This window comes from Symphalangus syndactylus, chromosome 11 (assembly GCF_028878055.3).
Source record: "Symphalangus syndactylus isolate Jambi chromosome 11, NHGRI_mSymSyn1-v2.1_pri, whole genome shotgun sequence".
Lineage (NCBI taxonomy): Eukaryota > Metazoa > Chordata > Mammalia > Primates > Hylobatidae > Symphalangus > Symphalangus syndactylus.
Genome location: NC_072433.2, coordinates 60255541 through 60278994, shown reverse-complemented (window position 1 = coordinate 60278994; position 23454 = coordinate 60255541). Strand labels below are relative to the sequence as shown.

Genomic DNA, 23454 nt, shown 5'->3' with positions numbered 1-23454 from the left:
GTGAGCTGAGATCGCACCATTGCACTCCAGAATGGGGGACAAGAAACTCTGTCTCAAAAAAAAAAAAAAAAAGAGTTAAGAACCATGGTGCTGGGAGCTGCTTCTTTTGAGCAGCAGCTCAGTCCCACACGGTCAGCAGGCATCGTGATCAGGCATAGGCCTAAAGCACTATATCTCTCACTAGGTGTGTAACTTTGGCAAGTTACTCAGCTTCTCTGAGCTTCACAATCCTCTTACAAACAGTGGAGATATGTATCTACCCCTTAACAGTATGTTGTGTTAAATGAAATGAGACCAGCAGGCAGAATATTCTGGACACATTTTCAGAAATCCTTCAGGTCATCCTATTTGATGCTTGCTTCTTCAAGGTTTGGGTCTAAGTCTTGGATCATGGATAAGTGCTCAGCTTGAAATAAACTAGATTCATCTGGCACTAAAATGAAGAAGGAAAAAAAGAAACTAGATCCATATTAATTCTAGTCATACTGTTAGCACACATGCTTGTAATAATTGTCATAATCATAGGGTCTGTCACTTTTTGTGCTTATAGTGTGACAGGTGCTGGGCTGGGTACCTTACACTCCTGAGCTCAGTGAATCCTAACTCTATGAGGTAGACACTTATCCCCATTTTCCAGATATGCAACTAAGGCTCAGAGACTATAAGCCCCTTGAGGGTAGGGATCATGTCTATCTTACTCACTATTGTAGCCCCAGCACTTAATGCGGTGTCTGGCAAAATAAACATTTATTGAATAAAAGAATAAACTTGTCCAAGGTCACCTGGCTGGTAAGTGGCAAAGCTGGGACCAAAGAGCAGGACTGTCTGAGCCAAAGCCCTACTCCTCCTGGCCACGCTCTCTGCTGCCAGGACCACTCAGGTGGGCGGGTACCTGCAAAACCTGAGCCACAGTTGGTGATGATGTCCAACAAGGTATCGGGCAGGAAGCCATCAGCAGCAAAGTGCTCCAGGAAAATGTCCCCTTGCCTCTTGGAGAGCTTGCTGCCATCTCTGTTGAGGAGCAGAGGCAGGTGGGCGAAGTGGGGTGGCTGCCAGCCCAGGGCCTGGTAGAGGAGCAGGTGCTTGGCAGTGGAGACGAGCCACTCAGAGCCTCGCAGCACGTGGCTGATGCCCATGTGGTGGTCGTCCACCACACAGGCCAGGTGGTATGTGGGGAAGCCGTCACTCTTCATGATGACTGGGTCTCCCTCCACGCTGGCCACTTCATGCCTATTCCAGCCATACACCAAGTCCTGGAAGGCCGGCGCCGCCTGCTCCAGGCGGAAGCGGATCGCAGGCTTGGGGTCCTTGGCCAGCTTCTGGGCCACCTGCTTCTGGCTCATGTTCCTGCACCGATTGTCATACCTGATGGGGAGCAGAGCAGCATGAGTACTGTTGATGGACAGGTTGATGGACAGGAGTCCTACCTTTGTCATAGCTGTGTGATCTTAAGCAAGTCAATTACTGCTGCAAGCTGCTTCCTCAGTCTAGAACGGGGATGATGATACAGTTGTGTGGAAAACTGAGATAACATGGTGTAGCAGACACTAATGTCTGCCTATCTACCAGCCATTCCACGCTTCTTCCTTGCTAACAAGAAAATAGCAAAATGCTCAGTCCAAGGGGTTGAATCCTGATTGGTATCGCCAATCTTGCAATCCTATTGCCCCATGCCAGTGACCAGTCCAGGCAGAAATGTAACCCCATCCTAGTCACTGGGATGCAAAGAAAAGCATGCCTAGGGGGTAAGGAAGGCTTACGGTTCCGAGAAAGGTTTTTCTCACCAAAGGACAAGGAGAGACAGCCACGGGAGGAAAATCCCTTCTTAAAATTTCCCACTACCCCACTTCTGTCCTCTTTGGATGTCGTCCTGTGAGGGGAGCATGTCTGGACCTGCCGCAGCTACTTGCAACTGCAGGAGGGAAGGCAATGAAGTCAGAGGGAAGCCAAAATAGAGCCCTGGCGTCTCCACACTGCTAGTCTCATCCTGGAGTCACCCACCTCCCGCCTTGTGCAGAATCAAAAGACAAATGTCTATGACTGATGCCCTGGCTACTCAAAGTGTGGTCTGTGGGCCCCTAGCATCAGCCTCCTGGGAGTCTGCCAAAAATGCAGACTCTTAGGCTCCACCCCAGACCTACTGAGTCAGAATCTGCACATTAACTAGGTCCCCATGTGATTTATCTGTGAGTTAAAGTATTGTTTGTCCCTTCTAACATGGTATTCCACTAACTGCACCCAAAAGCGTTCTGAGACACAGATGGAATGCTTATAAGGTTAGTCTTTGACACAGCTAAGTGTTCAATCAATCAATAAATGGTGCACAGGGCTGGACACAGTTGCTCATGTCTGTAATCCCAGTGTTTTGGGAGGTCAAGGTAGGAGGACAGCCTGACCTCTAGAGTTCAAGACCAGCCTGGGTAACATAGCAAAATTCTGTCTCTTATTTAAAAATTTAAAATACCAGCCTAGGCAACATAGTGAGACTCTGTCTCTACAAAACAAAACAAAACAAAACAAAACAAAATCAGCCAGGTGTGATGGTGCATTCCTGTAGTCCCAGCTCTGTGGGAGGCCAAGGTGGAAGAATCACTGGAGCCCAGGAGGTTGAGGCTGCGGTAAACTATGATGGCACCTCTGCACTCTAGCCTGGGTGACACAGTGAGACCCTGTCTCAAAAAAAACCTTTTTTTCTCTTTTTTTTGAGATAGAGTCTCGCTCTGTCGCCCAGGCTGGAGTGCAGTGTCGCAACCTCAGCTCACCACAACCTCCACCTTCTGGGTTCAAGCAAGTCTCCTGCCTCAGCCTCCTGAATAGCTAGGATTACAGGTGCCTGCCACCACACCCAGCTAATTTTTGTATTTTTAGTAGAAATGGAGTTTCACCATGTTGGTCAGGCTGGTCTCGAACTCCTGACCTCGTGATCTGCCGCCTCGGCCTCCCAAAGTACTGGGATTACAGGTGTGAGCCACTGTGCCCGGCCAAAAAAGTTTTTAAAAATGAGTCACTTGCACATGAGTGAACAGGAGGGTGTTCAGCTGCAGGAGCAGGGCAGCACAACGTCTAAATCAAAGGAACCTGTTTCTTCAAGCTCTTCTGGCAGCAATTCTGACAGTGAGTCTGACAAAAAGTTAAAGAAGAAAAAGTTAAGTTGCTCCAGAAAAACTTGTAAAGGAACAAAAGACTGGCAAAACTTTGGATGCTCTGTCATCTTCCAAACAGAGCAGCAGCACTAGACATAATAACTTGTTTCTTTTCTTTTTTAAATTTCATATAGAGATGGGGTTTCATAATGTTGCCCAGGCTGGTCTTGAACTCCTAGTCTCAAGCGATCCACCCTCCTCAGCCTCCCAAAGTGCTGCGATTAGATTACAGGCCACTGTACCCAGCTGATAACGTGTTTCAGATTGGGAAAATGAGGTATGTTAGTGTTTGGGATGTTAAAGGGGAAGTGCTAATTGATGATATTAGAGATTATTGGATGGATCTCAAAGGTTAAATAAAACCAGGAAGAAAAGGTATTTCTTTAAATCCAGAGCAATGGGGCCAGTGGAAGAAATATTCATTCATTCATTCATTCATTGAGACAGGGGACAAGGTCTCACTCCCGTTGATCAGGCTGGAATGCAGTGGTGCAATCATGGCTCACTGTAGTCTTGACTTCCTGGGCTCAGGTGATTCTCCCATCTCAGCCTCCCGAGCAGCTGGGCCTACAGGTATGCACGACTATACCCAGCTAATTTTTTGTATTTTTAGTAGAGACAGGGTTTCTTTTTCTTTTTCTTTTTCTTTTTCTTTTTCTTTTTTTTGAGTCAGGGTCTCACTCTGTCACCCAGGCTGGAGTACAGTAGTGTGATCACAGCTCACTGCAGCCTAGACCTTCCCAAGGGTAAAGTGATTCTCCCACTTAGCCTCCCAAGTAGCTGGGGCTACAGGCATGCACCACCATGCCTGGCTAATTTTTGTATTTTTTTTTTGGTAGAAATGGGGGCTCACCGCCGGGCGCGGTGGCTCACGCCTGTAATCCCAGCACTTTGGGAGGCCGAGGCGGGCGGATCACGAGGTCAGGAGATCGAGACCATCCTGGCTAACAGGTGAAACCCCCTCTCTACTAAAAATACAGAAAAATTAGCCGGGCGTAGTGGCGGGCGCCTGTAGTCCCAGCTACTTGGGAGGCTGAGGCAGCAGAATGGCATGAACCTGGGAGGCGGAGCTTGCAGTGAGCCGAGATGGTGCCACTGCACTCCAGCCTGGGCGACAGAGAGAGACTCCGTCTCAAAAAAAAAAAAAAAAAAAAAAAGAAATGGGGGCTCACCATGTTGCAAAAGCTGGGCTCTAGCAATCCGCCCACCTTGGCCTCCCAAAGTGCTGGGATTACAGGCATGAGCCACCACGCCTAGCTGGAACAGATATTCTACATCGATACATTTATGATGCAGTAAGAAAACCGTGAAGTCTGAGCCATACAAAACCTACACTGTCCTAGTCAGGTTTTTTTGTTTTTGTTTTTGAGATGGAGTCTCGCTCTGTCACCCAGGTTGGAGTGCAGCGGCTTATCTTGGCTCACTGTAGTCTCCACCTCCCAAGCTCCCAAGTAGCTGGGATTACAGGTGCACGCCACCATGCCCGGCTAATTTCAGTAGAGACGGGGTTTCATCATGTTGGCCAGGCTGGTCTTGAACTCCTGACCTCAGGTTATCCGCCTACCTCAGGCTCCCAAAGTGCTGGGATTACAGGCATGAGCCACCGTGCCTGGCTTCTAGTTGTTTTAATCTGTCTTTTTACATTGGCTTTTGTTTTCTTTTTTTTTTCTTTTTTTTTTTTTTTGAGACGGAGTCTTGCTCTATCACCCAGGCTGGAGTGCAGTGGCCCGATCTCGGCTCACTGCAAGCTCCGCCTCCCGGGTTCACGCCATTCTCCTGCCTCAGCCTCTCCGAGTAGCTGGGACTACAGGCGCCCGCCACCACGCCCGGCTAATTTTTTTGTATTTTTAGTAGAGACGGGGTTTCACTGTGGTCTCGATCTCCTGACCTCGTGATCCGCCCGCCTCGGCCTCCCAAAGTGCTGGGATTACAAGCGTGAGCCACCGCGCCCGGCCTGGCTTTTGTTTTCTAAATGTTGTTCTCCAAGCTGTCATATGTTTGGATTACAGAACAACTTGTAAGATGAATACTTGTTTTAAATGTGCATTATTAAATATGTTCTGTCCAAGTGTGGTGACTCACTCCTGTAATCCCAGCATTTTGGGAGGATAAGGCAGGAGAACTGCTTGAGCCCAGGAGTTCAAAACCAGCCTGGGTAACGAGACCTTGTCTCTACCAGAAATTAAAAAAAAAAAAAAAAAGAATTAGCCGGGTATGGTGGGTACATGTGTGTAGTTTCACCTACTTGGGAGGCTGAAGCAGGAGGATTGCTTGAGCCCAGGAAGTCAAGGCTGTGGTGAGTCATGATTGCATCGCTCCAGCCTGGGTGACAGAGCAACACTTTGTCTGAAAAAAAAAAAGTTCTAAGGGAAGCTGTCAACTTTATTAAGGAGGATTGCTTTGTACCTACCACCTAGTGTAAAATAAAATCTAGTAATACAATCTCAACAGTTATGGCTCCCCACCTTTTTTTTTTTTTTTTTTTTTTTTTGAGACAAGGTCTCATTCTGTCTCCCACGCTGGAGTGCAGTAGCACAATCTCAGCTCATTGCAAACTCCATCTCCCTGGTTCAGGTGATTCTCCTGCCTCAGCCTCCTGAGTAGCTGAAATTATGGGCACATACCACCAGGCCCAGCTAATTTTTGTACTTTAATATAGATAGGGTTTCACTATGTTGCCCAGGCTGGAGTTGTGGCCTTTTTTTTGATCATAAGAGCTGGTACTGTTTAAGGCCCAAAGTAATAGTTTTTACAGATCTTTTAGCTTCAACTAAGCTTTTACAATAAAAATGACTTGTATCGCCTTGAGTTTATAAACTTTTGGTTTGTGAAATCCATATTTGATCTGTTCTTTTCCAACCCAGTGTCTAGGCCTGACTTTTCCACCCCAATGACGTTTCACTCTCTTTATTAAATATTAGCAGATATACTTTGATAACCAACATAGCTTGTATGAAAACTGTGCAAGTGTCCGTCATTACCCATGGGGTTCTGTGTAGTTGTTACCTTAATGTTTAGTCTGCAAAAAATAACGACTTAGATGAGCTGTCTGATTTGCTTTCGCTTATTAAACACGTTCACGATGAGGGGATGTGTGTAACATCAGATACCGTTAAACTAGACTAGGATTTAATACAAATCCCGAAAGCTTAAAATAAATAAATAAATAAATGGCCGCACGGATTCCACAACAGGGCATGACCATAATTAAAAAAAAAAAAAAAATCTGTTGGCCAGGCATGGTGGCTCATGCCTATAATCCCAGCACTTTGGGAAGCTGAGGCAGGAAGATGGCTTGAGTTTCATACCAGCCTGGGTAAAATAGGGGAATTCCATCTCTATAAAAATTTAAAAACTAGCTGTGTGCCAGCCGGGCATGATGGTTCACACTTAAAATCCCAGCACTTTGGGAGGCTGAGGTGGGTGGGTCTCCTATGCTCAGGAGTTTGAGACCAGCCTAGGCAACATGGAGAAACCCCGTCTCTACCAAAAATACAAAAAAATTTGCCGGGCATGGCAGCACACACCTCTGGTTCCAGCTGTTTGGGAGGCTGAGATGGGAGGACTGCTTGAGCCCAGGAGGCAGAGGTTGCCTCGAGCCAAGATCACACCACTGCACTCCAATCTGGGTGACAGAGTGAGACCCCATCTCAAAACAAAACACTAGCTGTGTGTGGTGTGGTACGTGGCTGTGGTCACAGCTACTTGGGAGGCTGCAGTTGTAGGATTGCTTGAACCCAGGAGATTCAATGTTGCAATGAGCTGTGATCATACCGCTGTACTCCAGCTTGGGTCACAGAATGAGATCAGGAAAAAAAAAAATCTTCTGTCAACAGACAAATAGATTGCTTATAATAAAAAGGCAGTGTCACCATAAATGTCATGACCTTGGCCAAATAGCTGAGCCCTTGACCAAACAGTTCACTGGAACTGCAATGTAAATGTTATGATGCTATTGCAGATGGGAGTGTAAACAAGTAAAGGGCCAGCCACTTGGCAGTATCCATCAAAGCTACAACTCGACCCTGCAATTCCACCTCTAGGAAGGTACTCAGCAAACATACTGCACAAGTGCAAAATGACGTATGTCAACATTAGTCACCACAGCTCTCTTCTTTTATAACCAAATATTAGAAATAACATAAAGGTTTGGGCCAGGCGTGGTGGCTCATGCCAGTAATCACAGCACTTTGGGAGGCTGAGGCAGGCGGACTGCCTGAGCTCAAGAGTTCGAGACCAGCCTGGGCAACACGGTGAAACCCCATCTCTACTAAAATACAAAAGAAAATTAAATTAGCCAAGTGTGGCGGCATGCACCTCTAGTCCCAGCTCCTCGGGAGGCTGAGACAGGAGCATTGCTTGAATCCAGGAGGTGGAGGTTGCAGTGAGCCAAGATCACGCCACTGCACACCAGCCTAGGCGACAGAGCAAGACTCCGTCTCCAAAAAAAAAAAAAATAAATAACATAAAGGTTTATTAAGGCCAGGTGTGGTAGCTCATGCCTGTAATCCCAGCACTTTGGGAGGCCACTTGAGGATCACTTGGGCAGATCACTTGAGGTCAGGAGTTTGAGACCAGCCTGACCAACATGGTGAAACCCCATCTCTACTAGAAAAATATAAAAATTAGCCGGGTGTGGTGGCGGGCGCCTGTAATCCCAGCTACTCGGGAGGCTGAGGCCAGAGAATCCACTTGAACCTGGGAGATGGAGATTGCAGTGAGCCAAGACTGCGCCACTGCACTCCAGCCTGGGGAATAGAGCAAGACTCCATCTCAAAAAGTAACAAATAAAATAAAATAAAATAAAATAATAAAATAAAATAATAAAATAAAATAAAATATAAAGGTTAAGACAAAACTGATTAAGTAAATGAAGTTATATCCATAAATGGAATATTATGTATTATTATGGACTGATATCTGATCCTCAAGACAGTAAGTGGACATGGTAAATTGTACCACATAGCATGTACATAGTACATTGCATGCTACCATGTGAATAAGGAAAAAAAGAAAATAATACGTACTTATTGGTATATGTACTGAATGTCTCTGGAGGAGACATAAGAAAATTTTAACATTGGTTGTCTCTGGAGAGCAGAATTGAGTGGCCAGAGTCAAGATTGGAAGAGAGTTCTTTCAATATATATCTTTGTGGACCTTTTTTTTTTTTTTTTTGAGACTGTCTCCCTCTGTCACCCAGGCTGGAGTACAATGGCACAATCTCAGCTCACTGCAACCTCCGCCTTCTGGGTTCATGCGATTCTAGTGCCTCAACCTCCCAGGTAGCTAGGATTACAGGCGTGCACCGCCAAGCTCAGCTGATTTTTTTTTTTGAAATGGAGTCTCGCTCTGTTGCCCAGGCTAGAGTACAACAGCACGAACTCAGCTCACTGCACCCTTCGCCTCCCAGGTTCAAACTATTCTCCCGCCTCAGCCTCCCAAGTAGCTGGGATTACAGGCACCCGCCATCATGCCCAGCTAATTTTTGTATTTTTGTAGAGATGGGTTTCACCATATTGGCCAGGCTGGTGTTGAACTCCTGACCTCAGGTGATCTGCCCTCCTCGGCTTCCCAACGTACTGGGATTACAGGCATGAGCCACCACTCCAGGCCTAATTTTTGTGTTTTTAGTAGAGATGGAGTTTCACTATGTTGGCCAGGCTGGTCTCAAACTCCTGACCTCAAGTGATCTGCCCGCCTCCGCCTCCCAAAGTGCTGGAATTACAGACGTGAGCCACCACACCTGGCCCTTTGTGGACCTTTCGTTTTTCTTTTTTTTTTTTTTTGAGATAGAGTCTTGCTCTGTTGCCCAGGCTGGAGTGCAGTGGTGCAATCTTGGCTCACTGCAACCTCTACTTCCTGGGTTCAAATGATTCTCCTGCCTCAGCCTCCCGAGCAGCTGGGACTACATGTGCACCACCACACCCAGCTAATTCTTGTATTTTTAGTAAAGACAGGGTTTCACCACATTGGCCAGGCTGGTCCTGAACTCCTGACCTCGTGATCCACCCACCTCAGCCTCCCAAAGTGCTGGGATTACAGGCGTGAGCCACCACGTCCAGCCTGTGGACCTTGCTCATTCAAAATAACAAATAATTAAAATTACTTTACACATTACTTTCTGAGACCCAATGTGTCAGGCAGCTTCTAACATGGCCCCCAGTCATTCTTGCCTTCTGGTGTTTCTGTCCTTGTGTAGTCCCCTCCCCTTGAGTGTGGGCTGGGCCTAGTGACTTCTGTCTAATGAACAAAAATAATGCCAAATATGCCTCATCTGAAATGCTCCAATGGTCCAGGTGCAGTGGTTCATGCCTGTAATCACAGCACTTTGGGAGGCTGAGGTGGGAAGATTGAGTTCAGGAGTTTGAGCACAGCCTGGGCCACATGGCGAAACCCCATCTCTATTAAAAACACAAAAATTAGCCACGTGTGGTGGCACATGCCTGTAGCCCCAGCTACATAGGAGGCTGAGGCATGAGAATCCCTTGAACCCAGGAGGTGGAGATTGCAGTAAGCTGAGATCGCACCACTGTTCTCTAGCCCGGGTGGCAGAGTGAGACTCTGTCTCACCAAAAAAAAAAAAAAAAAAAAAAATGTCAGGCGCAGTGGCTCATACTCGTAATTCCAGCACTTTGGGAGGCCAAGGTGGGAGAATTGCTTGAGGCCAGGAGTTCAAGACCAGCCTGGGCAACACAGTGAGTTCCCCATCTTTATGAAAAGTTCAAAAAAAAAAAAATTAGCCAGGAGTATAGTCGTAGTTACTTGGGAGGCTGAGATGGGGGTACTACTTGAGTCCAGGAGTTGGAGGCTGCAGTGAGCCAACATCACACCATTGCACTCCAGCCTGGGTGACAAAGTAAGACCCTGACTCTATGAAAAACAACACCAACAACAACAAAACAAACAAACACAAAAAAAACCTCATCTGGCTGGGCATGGTGGCTCACGCCTATAATCCTAACACTTTGGGAGTCTGAGGCAGGCAGATCACCTGAGGTTGGCCTGGCCAACATGGTGACATCCCGTCTCTACTAAAAATACAAAAATTAGCTGGGTGTGGTGGTGGGCACCTGCAGTCCCAGCTACCCAGGAGGCTGAGGCAGGATAATTGCTTGAACCCAGGAGGCAGAGGTTGCAGTGAGCCAAGATCGCACCACTGCACTCCAGCCTGGGCAACAGAGTAAGACTCCGCCTCAAAAAAAAAAAAAAAAAAAGCCACAACTAATCTGACATTTCAAACCTCTGAGTGCTGACATGATGCCATAAGTGGAAAATTCAACACTCAACACGTGACAGGCTACAGTCAAAATAGTAAAAACTTTGTTTCATGCATAAAATTATTTAAAATATTGCAGAAAATCACCTTCAGCCTATGTGTATAAGGCGTATATGAAACATAAATGAATCTCATGTTTAGACTTGGGTCCCACCACCAAGATATCTCATTATATATATGCAGATATTTCAATATGCAAAAAATCCGAAATCCAAAACACTACTGGTCCCAAGCGTTCCAGATAAGGAATACACAGCCTGTAAAACAAAAGTGGTGAGAAGTTGCTTCCACAACTAGGTAGACTCCAGCTTGTACCTGCTCACTCTCTCCTTGGCTGGCTTTGAGGAATGAATGCTGGCTGCCATGCTGTGAGCTGCCCTATGGAGAGGCTCACATGGCAAAGAACTGATGTCTCCAGGCAACGGCTAGCAAGGACCTGAGGTTGGCCAATAGCCTTGTGAGAGGAGATGGAAGTAGATTTTCCCCAAGCTAAGCCTTAAAAGAACTCCAGGACTGGCTAGGACCTGTAGTTTGCTTGCAGCTTTGAGAGAATCCCTGAGCCAAAGGAACAGGTGAGGCCACGCTCAGATGCCTGACCCACAGAAACTGAGAGGTAATACACATTTAGGGAAATTTCTTATGCAGCACCAGGTAACAAACACACCCAATGTCGGTGAGGCATCTGCAACAAGCTGGGGTTCTTACCGGGGTGTCTGGTGGTTCCGCAAGGCCTCCTTCTTCAGGAGCTCCAGCCGCTGGGGTGAGCAGAAACAGGGGTAAGCAGCTCCGGTCTTCAGCAGCGCTTCTGTGGCCTGGGCGTACAGCTCCAACCGCTGAGATTGCTGGTAGGGCCCAGCAGGACCGCCCCGGCGGGGGCTCTCATCAGGGGGGATGCCTGGAACACAGGGAATAATGACAGCTAAGATGCACACAGCGCTCATTCTCAGGCATTGCTCTAAGCGCTTTATGCACATATTAAAGCTTTAATCCTCGTAACAATCCATGAGGTTGGCATTAGTACAATGTCCCTGCCCCCTGCCCTTTTTTTTGAGGCAGAGTCTTGCTCTGACGTCGCCAAGTCTGGAGTGCAGTGGTGCAATCTTGGCTCACTGCAACCTCCACCTCTCAAGTTCAAGCGATTCTCCTGCTCAAGCAATTCTCCTGCCTCAGCCTCCTGAATAGCTAGGATTACAAGCATGTGCCACGTCACCCAGCTAATTTTTGTATTTTTAGTAGAGACAGCGTTTCACCATGTTGGCCAGGCTGGTCTTGAACTCCCAACCTCAGGTGATCCACCCGCCTTGGCCTCTCAAAGTGGTGGGATTACAGGCGTGAGCCACTGCACCCGGCCCAATGTCCCTTTTAGAAATGAAAAGTTAAAACACACAGAGGTGAAGCACTCAAAGTCGCATGGGCTCATGGACTAAGGAGCAAACGGAGGTGTACGGGCTCCGAAGTCCACATCCCTAATTGTATGTCCTCTCAATCCATCGCTTCCCTGGAGAGGGAGAAACAGGCCCAGGCCTGGGAACAGCCGACTTAGGAGAAAAAAGCATGGTTCAGAGAACAGCCCATCAGGCCCTGGTGGACTCGTGGCTCTGCCACTTAGTAGCTGTGACAAGGGATCCTGAGGTGCTACCAACGTGTGAGCACCAGGGTGCTGAGCACCATAAAAGACACTTTTCCCTGAAGCCTCAAAACCACCCTACCAGGTAGGTGCGGTTATTCCCCCATTCTGCAAGGAGGACACTGAGGCACAGAGATGCTTTGTCACCTGGCCAAGTTGAAGCGGCACGATCAGCTTCAAACCCAGACCAATGGGCACCGGAGCTGACATTCTTAACCACTCATTACACTGCTGTTTGTGTTACTTAGCCTTTCTTTTTCTAAGAGATGGGGTCTCACTCTACCACCCAGCTGGAGTGCAGTGGTGCGATCATAGCACACTGCAGCCTCGAACTTCCAGGCTCAAGCCACCCTCCTGCCTCAGCCTCCCGAGTAGCTAGGACTACAGGTGAACATCACCACATCTGGCTATTTTTTTAGTAGAGAGGGAGTCTTGCCGTGTCACTCAGGCTAGGGCGCATTAGTGCAATCATAGCTCACTACAGTCTCCAATTTCTAGGCTCAAATGATCCTCCCATCTCAGCCTCTCGAGTAGCTGGGATTATAGGCATGTGCCACCATGCCTATAAGATTAAGCTAGACTTAATCTTTCTAAGCCTCAGTCTCCTCTTTTGAAAAGTGGAGCTAGCAGCCTCCTGTGCAGAGGGAATTGTGAGAACAAATGTGTCAGTGCTTATAAGTGCTTAGCCCAGTGATGTATATTTAGGACAGTTTCAATATATGCTATAGAATAGATTAAATATGATCTACTGTAAGCCAAACCCCCAACCCAAAGTCCAATTCCTTCCAATTACGTAGGATAAATTCATTATGAATGCTTTCAGGAGAGGGCACAGGGACACGAGAACTGGAAGATGGTGTTTCTGACCTCAAAGAGCTTTCAAAGGAATTGGGAAGATAAGGACATTGCTCACCCTGCTACCCTCAATGCTAACACAAACTGAGCTGGGTGGGCCTGGGTTCAAATGTACCAGCCAGCTCAGAGACCTTGGGCAAGTCATCTTTCTGGGCTCTGGGTTCTCATTTGTCAAAGAAGGAAATAAGTAGTAATTTTCTCATGAGGATCATCACGAGACTAGAATAAGATGATGTAAGTAAAGTACTCATAATGTGGCCTGTGCCCAGTGCTCTCTACGCTTTGGTATTTATGTATTTATTTATTTGAGACAGGGTCTCACTCTGTTGCCCAGACTGGAGTGCAGTGGCATGATCTCGGCTAATTGAAGTCTCAACCTCTCAGGCTCAAGCGATCCTCCCACCTCAGCCTCCCAAGTAGCTGAGACTACAGGTACATGCCACCAGGCCTGGCTAACATTTTTTAAGTTTTCTATAGAGGCAAGGTCTGCCTATGTTGCCCAGGCTGGTCTCAAACTCCTGGGCTCAAGTGATCCTCCTGCCTTGGCTTCCCAGTGTTGGGATTTTAGGCGTGAGCCATGGCACCCAGCCAGCTGTGACTATTATCAGTGTTACTTGGCTCCCTCTCATGGGACCTCCATTTCTTCATTTGTCAGAAAGGAGGGCTGGATCGGGTAAATTTGGGGAGTCCCTTCCTGATCTAATGCTAAACAAGTCTCTTTAATGTGGTATCTTGGAATGCCCCAGGGTTTAAGAGGGACTCCCCTAAGAGAACTGAAAATATGTTAACTTAAAAACTGGCATGTAAATGTTCATAGAGTTTTATTGGACAGCCAAAAACCAGAGTAACCAAAATGCTCATTCACTAGTGATGAATAAACAAAATGTGGTATATCCATACGATGAATATTATTTGGCTATAAAAAGGAATGAAGCATGATAGCCCACAGATGAGCTTATGGTAAGTGAAGGAAGCCAGTCACAGAAGGCCGTATGTTGTATGATCTCATTCATATGAAACGTCCAAAAGAGGCAAATCCATGGAGGCAGAAAGAGATCGGTAGTTGCCAGGCAGTAGGAGAGGGGAGAATGGAGAACGACTGCTAATAAGGAAGAGTTTCTTTCAGGGGTGATGGAAATGTTCTGGAATTAGTGGTGACGGTCGCACAACACAGTAAATATATTGAAAACCAATGAATTGTACACTTTGATGTGGTAAATTTCATATCATGTGAATTCTATGTCAATTTTTTTTCCCCCAAGATAGAGTCTAGCTCTGCCACCCAGGCTGGAGTGCAGTGACATGATCTCGGCTCACTGCAACCTCCACTTCCCGGTTCAAGCAATTCTCCTGCCTCAGCCTCCTGAGTAGCTGGCATTATAAGCATGTGCCGCCACGCCCAACTAATGTTTGTATTTTTATTAGAGACGGGGTTTCACCACTTTGGCCAGGCTGGTCTCGAACTCCTGACTTTGTGATCCGCCTGCCCAGGCGAGAGCCACCCCAGGCGAGAGCCACCGCGCCTGGCTTATATGTCATTATTTTAAAAAGGCTGGGCATGCTGCGTCATGCCTGTAATCCCAGCACTTTGGGAGGCCGAGGTAGGTGAATCATTTGAGCTCAGGAGTTCAAAACCAGCCTGGGCAACATGGTGAAAGACTGCCTCTAAAAAAATAATAATAGCAGCAAGGCACGGTGGCTCACGTCTGTAATCCCAGCAATTTGGGAGGCTGAGGCGGACAGATCATGAGGTCAGGAGATCGAGACCATCCTGGCTAACACAATGAAACCCCGTCTCTACTAAAAATACAAAAACAAAATTAGCTGGGCTTGGTGGCGGGCACTTGTAGTCCCAGCTACTCAGAAGGCTGAGGCGGGAGAATGGCATGAACCCGGGAGGTAGAGGTTGCAGTGAGCCGAGATCACGCCACTGCATTCCAGCCTGGGTGACAGAGCGAGACTCCATCTCAATAAATAAATAAATAAATAAATAAATAAATAAATAAATAAAATGAAAAAAATAAAAAAAGAAAGAATGACTCCCAAAGTAAGGTGCTCTAGAAGTCAGCCACTATGAGGTGCCTGAATACCTGCCCTCTGCCTCGCCAAAATACCAGGGTGGGGGACAAGCTCTGGGCTGCAAGCCTCATTCTCACAATGATGCTGCCCCAGGAATTCCACAAGGGTGGGACCCGCCACCATCACCGTTGTTCATCACTGTATCCCTCATGCCTGGCGTGGTACCTGATAAGTAGCAGATCCTCTGTGAAACTGAAGCCTTCATCTTGGTCTGTGAGGCATCATGTAATTTGGCTCCTGGAAAGCCTTCTTTTTTTTTTTTTTTTTTTGAGACAGGGTCTCACTCTGTCGCTCCAGGCTGGAGTGTAATGGTGCGACTGACAGGAGACAGACAAATTCCTAGGCAGTCGGGGCAGGTCCCTGGTGAAATCTGACTTCTAGGCCAAAGACAGCCTGAAGCCTGAAAACCAAACTGTCAGGTCAGGATAGAGTCCATGACTGGAGTGAGAACTTCTTTCCCTGTCTCGCCCACTCTCTCAATTGGTTCCTTCTGGATGATATGTTTTAACCAACTGAATGGTCCTTTTTCCAAGACCACTCATGGGCCAATCGGCAGGCACTCCCCCATTCTAAGCCCATAAAAACGCCAGACTCAGCCTCACAGATGGCTACCACTTGCAGGGTCCCCTCTCACAGTGGAGAGCTTCCCTTCTGTCACTCAATAAAATTCTTCTCTGCCTTACTCACTCTACGGTACCTGCAAACCTCATTCCTCTCGGTTGCAGGACAAGAACCCAAAACTCACCAAGCTGCAGGTGACGGGAATACAAGAGCTGTAACACGCTCCGGCTCACCAGACTACGGGAGAAAGAGAGCTGTAACATGCTCCTGCTCACCAAGCTACAGGAGTGAACAGCTGAGACAGTGCTGGGGACTCAGATCTCAGGACTCCCCAAACAAGAGCTATAACACCCCTTGGAGCTCCACGACTGCTGGCATCTCCAAAGTTTTTGGGTGCCACCATGTTCCCCTCATCTAGATGCCAGCACCCAACACAGAAGCCACTCATGGCACACCCAGTCCAGCCATGGGCTGAGTGTGGAGCCACGGCAGGTGTGGGATCCAAGTGGGCATGAGCCAAGTGCAGCCTGCTGGGCCAAGTGGGCCAGAAGGCCCAAGTGAGGCCACAACAGAGGTGACGGCAGCTGCAGAAATTTCTGGCTGGCAAAGTGGCACTGAAGGAATCCTGCAACATGATCACAGCTCACTGCAGCCTCAACGTCAACTTCCCCAGGCTCAGGTGATGCTCCCACCTCAGCCTCCCAAGTAGCTGGGACTATAGGAGTGCACCACTACACCTGGATAATTTTTTGTAGAGATGAGGTCTCACTATGTGGCCCAGGTTGGTCTTAGACTCCTGGGTCCAAGTGATCCTCTCTCCTTGGCCTCCCAAAGTGCTAAGATTCCAGGCATGAACCCCCGTGGCCGACCTGGCAAGCCTTCTATCCTCACATCCCTGGTCATTCTGCTCACTATGGTTAGACCAAGCTGGTCTTTTTGATGCTCCTCAAATACATCCAAAACATTCCTGCTGTGGGGCCTCTGCATTGGCTATTCTTTTTGCTTTGAACATTCTTCCCCCAGGTCACTACGGGGCTGGCTCCTCACTTCATGCAGGTCTCTGCTCCAGCATCACCTCCTAAGAGGAGACCGCCCTATCCACAAGGGCATCCCTCGCCCTAGTTTCTAAGCCTGTTACTCTTTTCTCCATACTAGTTATTATCATTTAGTATCCTATGAAGAATGAATCAGGAGCCAAGAGTGATGGTTCATGACCGTGATGCCAGCACTCTGGGAGGCTGAGGCAGGAGAATTACTTGAGGTCAAGGGTTCAACAGCAGCCTGGGCAACATAGCGAGACCCCATCTCTACAAAAACATAAATTAATAAAATTAGCCAGGCATGGTGGCACACAGCTATGGTACCAGCCACCCAGGAGGCTAAGGTGAGAGGATCCTTGAGCTCAGGAATTTGAGATTACAGTGAGTTGTGTTTGAACCACTGCACTCCAGCCTGGGCAACAGAGCAAGACTTTGTTTAAAAAAAAAAAAGAAAAAAGAAATAATTAATCCACTTATCTGTCTTTTCCCTTGTCACTAAGCACAGGATCTTTTTTTTTTTTTTTTTTTTTTTTTTTTTTTTTTTTTGAGATGGAGTCTCTCTCTGTCACCCAGACTGGAGTGCAGTGGCATGATCTCAGCTCACTGCAAGCTCCGCCTTCTGGGTTCACGCCATTCTCTTGCCCCAGCCTCCCGAGTAGCTGGGACTACAGGCGCCCGCCACCACGCCTGGCTAACTTTTTGTATTTTTAGTAGAGACAGGGTTTCACCATGTTAGCCAGGATGGTCTCGATCTCCTGACTTGTGATGCCCTGCCTCGGCCTCCTAAAGTGCTGGGATTACAGGTGTGAGCCACCACGCCCAGCCAATCATTTTATACTCTTTAGGAATCCAGAGTCTAGTGAGTAATTTACCTGAGATTAGAACACACATCTCAAAACAGTCTTGGGATTTTTCTTTTTTTTTTTCAACTTCTAGACTAGCAGAGTCTTGGTATTTTTCCTTGGGAATCTCCCCTTTCCTAGTCACACCTGCCCATATAGGTAGACAACTGTTGACCCAGGGAAAGGAAACACACTCCTCTTTGTTCTCCCTGACCTTAGCTGTCCTCAGGATTAAACTTCCCACAAGATCAACTTCAGAAGCTGTACGTGTTTTGTGTGGCTTATACAACGTGGTTAAAAAAAATCTGAGCCCAGATTTAATAATGGTTAAGTATTCATCCAGAAAAACTGGATTTCTGGCTCCTCTTGGAACCCAGATTGGACAAGCTGGGCCAGCATTCCCGCACGGGCACAAGGAGCTGGAGCTCAGAGGCACTCCCTCCTCTGGATGAGGTGTGGTTTTCACAGCTCAGCACCGGCCCAGCTCCTCCAGTTCCCACTTGGCCTGTGTTTCCTGCCTGGCCCCTGTAGGGAATGGACTTGAAATTCTGAGGTGAAAACAGGAATCTCAAAACAGCCTTGGCAGTGGCTCACACCTGTAATCCCAGCTCTTTGGGAGGCTGTAGCGGGAGGATTGCTTGAGCCCAGGAGTTTGAGAATAGCTTGGGCAACACAGCGAGATCTCATGTCTACAAAAAAATAAAAAACTAAAAATTAGCCAAGTGTGGTTGTGCGTGCCTGTAGTCCCAACTACTTGGGAGGCTGAGGTGGAGGATCACTTGAGCCCAGGTAGAGGCTACAGTAAGCTATGATTGTGCCATGGAACTCTAGCCTGGGTAACAGAATGAGACCCTGACTCTAAAAAATTAAAAAATAAAGAAACCAAGTTGGGCGCGGTGGCTCATGCCTGTAATTCCAGCACTTTGGGAGGCCGAGGTAGGCTGATCACAAGGTCAGGAGATCGAGACCATCTTGGCTAACACAGTGAAACCCTGTCTCTATTAAAAATACAAAAAAAATTAGCCGGGCGTGGTGGCAGGCGCCTGTAGTGCCAGCTACTTGGAGGCTGAGGCAGGAGAATGGCGTGAACCCGGAAGACGGAGCTTTCAGTGAGCCGAGATCGCGCCACTGCACTCCAGCCTAGGCAAGAGTGAGACTCTGTCTCAAAAAAAATAAATAAATAAAAATAAAGAAACCAGTCTTGGAGCTGTGTTTCAGAGAGCTTCAGCATTTTTTCGGGTGGCATCTGCCACCCCGGGCAGAGCAGTACAAATGTGGCCATTTCTCCAGGAACTCCTCATTTTCCACCCTGATCTCCATGAGAAGACCCAGAGGCTCCTTTTCCTGCTTCCTGTTCCTTCCCTGCAGAAAGATCCTTTCTCTGCCAGGCTCACCTGCCCACTCCAGCATGTCCTCAATATTCTCCGCTGCCCCAGGCACAAGGCGAGTCTGATCTGTGTCCTCCAGCCTCAGGATGAAGCTCCCCTGGTACTTCTTAGCAAAGATGTAGTTGTACAAGGCAGTGCGGAGGCCACCCAGGTGCAAGAAGCCTGGAGAAGAGAACAGCTCAGATAAGACAGGGAGATAAGCTAATAGGCCTCAGCAAGGGGCAAGTAAGCACTACTGTGACAGAATGTTGCAATAAATTTCAAAGACCAGCAGGACACATTGGCTCATGCCTGTAATCCTACCACTTTGGGAGGCCAAGGCCAGGGGGATCACTTGAACCCAGGAGGTTTCTGTAGGTTTTTTAAGACAGAGTCTCGCTCTGTCACCCAGGCTGGAGTGCAGTGGCACAATCTTGGCTCACTGCAACCTCTGCCTCTTGCGTTTAAGCAATTCACATGCCCAGCCTCCCAAGTAGCTGGGATTACAGGTGCATGCCACCATGCCCAGCTAATGTTTGTATTTTTGGTAGAGACAGGCATTTGCCATGTTGGCCAGGCTGGTCTTGAACTCCTGGCCTCAAGCGATCCTCCAGCCTCGGCCTCCCAAGTGCTGGGATTACAGGCAAGAGACACCACACCTGGCCAATTTTTGAATTTTTAGTAAAGATAGGATTTTGCCATGGTGGTCAGGCTGATCTCGAACTCCTGACCTCAAGTGATCCATCTGCCTCGGCTTCCCAAAGTGCTGGGATTACAAGCATGGGCAATTGTGCTTGGCCTGAGTTTGAGATCTGCCCGGGCAACATGGTGAGACCTTGTCTTGGCAAAAAAATATAAAAATTTAGCTGGGCATGGTGGTACATGCCTGTGGTTTCAGCTACTGAGGTGCGAGGATCACCTGAGCCTGGGGACGCTGAGGCTGCAGCGAGCCATGATCACACCTCTGCACTCCAGCCTGGGCAGCAGTAGAGTGAGACTCTGTCTCAAACAAAAAAAATTAAAAATTAAAGAATTTTTTTTCAAAGACTAAGAACTAGCTACCCCTGTGCCCTGTCTCCAGACACATTTCATCCCTCATCCTGAAAATGGAAACCACCCAGGATTTGGAGCATGTCATTTTATTAAAAGGCTCCAATTTTCCCCAACTGCATCCACCACTCTATTTTGATACTTGCCTCAAGGCCAAGTTTCGCCTGAAAGAGAAGCAGAGGGTTATTCATTGAGGCCATATCATGTACATTTAACTTACAGAAATTCAATGATGTGTGCTGGGAAAAAAATTAATTACAAACGAACTAGAAATTTAAAATACTGTACAATCACATTGTGGGCCAGGTGCAGTGGCTCACACCTCTAATCCCAGCACTTACGGAGGCAGAGGTAGGAGGATCACCTGGGTCTCTAAATTTGAGACCAGCCTGGGCAACATAGTGAGATCCTGTCTCTATCAAGAAAAAAAAAATTGGTGGGGCATGGTGGCTCACACCTTTAATCCCAGCACTTTGGGAGGCCGAGGCGGGTGTATCATGAAGTCAGGAGTTTGAGACTAGCCTGGCCAACATGTTGAAACCCCGTCTCTACTAAAAATACAAAAAAAAAAAAAAAAAAAAAATTAGCTGGGCATGATGGTGGGCGCCTGTAATCCCAGCTACTTGGGAGGCTGAGGCAGGAGAATCGCTTGAACCCAGGAGACAGAGGTTGCAGTGAGCCGAGATCGCGCCACTGCACTCCAGTCTGGGCGACAGGGCGACACTCCATCTCCAAAAAAAAAAAAAAATCACATTTTGCACATGCAGTCTATGCAGTGTACATGACTGTCCACATCATACATTTTAAATTTTGTCTACTTGAGATTTTTACTTTTTTAAAAAAACCAAATTCATTTTTAAAATTTGAGATGGGGTCTCACTCTTGCCCAGGCTGGAGTCCAGTGGTACAGTCACGACTCACTGCAGCCTCAACCTCCCAGGCTCAATCAATCCTCCCACGTCAGCCTCCCGAGTAGCTGGAACTACAAGTGTACAGCACCATGCCTGGCTAATATTTGTTTTTTTTTTTTTTTTTTTTTGTAGAGGCAAGGTCTCCCTATGTTGCCCAGGCTGGTCTCAAACTCCTGGGCTCAAGCAATCCTTCCACTTCAGCCCCTCAAAGTGCTGGGATTACCGGCATGAGCCACCAAGCCTTGCCAAGATTTTCACCCTAATTGCTGGCTTTAAACACTAACCAAAAGCAGTGTTTGATTCCACTGTATTTCTCTTCATCAGTTTAAACTCATAAGATTTGCCTTTTTCATCATTCCTGTCTGAAAACTGAAAGTTAACAGTTTTTCCAGAGTTGTCATTACCTCTTACCCTACCTTCTTTGGACCAGCCCACAGCCCTAAGTCTCCACAATGAGCTCATCTACATTTACAAGTACAAGAGGCAGCAGAGGAGAGAAAAAGCTCTTCTGGGGCCAGGCCAACCCTGCTTCAACACTGATGTGTGTAACCTTCAGATAGTTACTGCAAGGACACCAGAAAACCAGTGGTATTCAGTGGCACTGAGTCCCAACAGTCCCCAAGACAAAAGAGGGACCCAGCTGCTGAAAACAAGGCCTCTTACATCAAGTACATCTGGATTCAAATTCTGCATCCACCATTTATTAGTTGCTACCCCTTGAGGAGGAACTCTACTTAACTTTTATGAGCTTCTATTTCCTCATCTGTCAGAGGGATTAATAGCAAAAAAATAAGAATCTTCTTTATTATAGGGTTGCTCTGAGGTCTAAATGCTGACCAAAGTAAACCCTCAATTAATTTCAGCTACTGTAATGATCTGTGCCTGATAATTTTTTTTATCTGTTTATAGTCAAAAGCCTTTCCCACATGGGCTTTTCCCGCAAATGAGCAAGGAAATGAGAAGTACAACCATCATAATAAAGGCTGTTTATTAAGTGCTTTCTGGGTGTACTAGACCTTGCTAAGTGGTTCGGCTGCATGAGCTTAACCCCATAAGACAGATGCTATTACTAGCCCCGTTTTGACAAATGGTAAAACTGAGGCTCAGACTCATTAAATAATTTGCACATTTAGGCCAGGTGCGGTGGCTCACACCTATAATCCCAGCACTTTTGGAGGCCAAGGCAGGTGGATCACTTGAGCTCAGGAGTTCGAGATCAGCCTAGGCAACATGGCAAAACCCCATCTCTACAAGAAAATACAAAAATTAGCTGGGCATAGTGGTCACATACTTGTAGTCCCAGCTACTCGGGAGGCTGAGGTGGGAGGATCACTTGAGCCCTGGAGGCCGAGGTTGCCGTGAGCCAAGATTGCGCTACTGCACTCCAGCCTGGGCGACAGAGCCAAACCCTGTCTCAAAATAACAATAATAATTTGCACATCTAGTAAATTACACATCTAATAAGTGGCCAAGACAGAAATTTGGACCCAGGCAATCCCAGGCTTTGGCATTCTACGTAAGTGCTCTTCAAAGCAAAGTGTGCAATCCAGTGCTGGTCTGAAAACAGTTGTCAGTTCACAATCAAGTACAGAAACTGAGTAAAGGTTTAGAAACTTTTGTTGTTGTTGTTTTGGGATGGCGTCTCGCTGTCACCCGGGCTGGAGTGCAGGGGCACGATCTCGGCTCACTGCAACCTTTCTCCTGGGTTCAAACGATTTTCAGCCTCCTGAGTAGCTGGGATTACAGGCCTGGGCCACATGCCCGGCTAATTTTTGCATTTTAGTAGAAACAAGGTTTCGCCATATTGGCCAGGCTGTAGAAACTTACATAGCAATCTGGCAGAATGATTTTACCTCTGCTAACCCAAATAAAAAGAGATCAGTTTGTATTTTGGATGTTTTCAAAATTTTATTTTTCTGGTCATTAATTTATATTAATTTTGTGCAAACATTGATACACAATTGATTGGAAATTTAAAACCAGCACTTCCACAACAGATGGTTTGAAAGGCACTGCTCTATGCTATACTGCCTGCCATTAAGATCCTGTCATGTATAGCTGGAATTTTACCACAAAGATCCTTGTATGTTCATCCTGGGATTTGGGATGAGAGGCCTACTCCGTGCAGAGAAGGTAGAAGGTAGCCTTACTGGTGGGAACCAGAAGGCCCTGACAAGATCTCCAACAGGCTATACAATGGGCTTCTGTCACCCTCTAGCTTGCTAAGCTCCCAACAGCACTAGCACAGTGCCTTGGTACCTGCGATTTCCTCTACCCAGAAGGTTCCTTCTTTTTTGAGACAGAGTTTCGCTCTTGTTGCCCAGGCTGGAGTGCAATGGTGCGATCTTGGCTCACTGCAATCTCCACCTCCCAGGTTCAAGCGATTCTCCTGCCTCAGCTTCCCAAGTAGCTGGGATTACAAGCATGCGCCACCATGCCCGGATAATTTTGTATTTTTAGTAGAGACGGGGCTTCACCATGTTGGTCAGACTGCTCTCAAGTGATCCACCCACCTCGGCCTCCCAAAGTGCTGGGATTACAAGCATGAGCCACCGCGCCTGGCCTCCAGAAGTTTCCTTCTATAGGCTTCACATAGCGTGCTCCTTCTTGTCATTTGGATCTCAGCTCAAATGTTACCTGCTCAGTAAAGCCTTCTGGAGCGTCCTTCTTAACCCCCAGTCTCCTATCCTGTTTCACTTC

At 47.3% G+C, this 23454-nt stretch overlaps 1 protein-coding gene across 8 annotated transcripts in view; it reads right to left on the bottom strand.

The window, feature by feature from the left end:
- EARS2 (glutamyl-tRNA synthetase 2, mitochondrial) overlaps positions 1–23454 on the bottom strand; it is a 38147-nt gene that overhangs the window by 14090 nt on the left and 603 nt on the right. For 7 of the 8 annotated variants that reach the window (XR_008649278.2, XR_008649279.2, XM_055232756.2 and 4 more), the window contains exons 2-4: positions 18821–18976; positions 11128–11317; positions 893–1365 (exon numbers count right to left, since the gene is read on the bottom strand). Coding sequence is in view for 6 of the 8 variants with exons in the window: in XM_055232756.2 (XP_055088731.1) it covers positions 893–1365; positions 11128–11317; positions 18821–18976 (819 nt within the window). In the remaining 2 variants the exon portion in view is untranslated. Of the gene's footprint in view, positions 1–892; positions 1366–11127; positions 11318–18820; positions 18977–23391; positions 23445–23454 lie in introns of those variants that run through there. The other variant, XM_063612085.1, reaches the window with a different exon arrangement.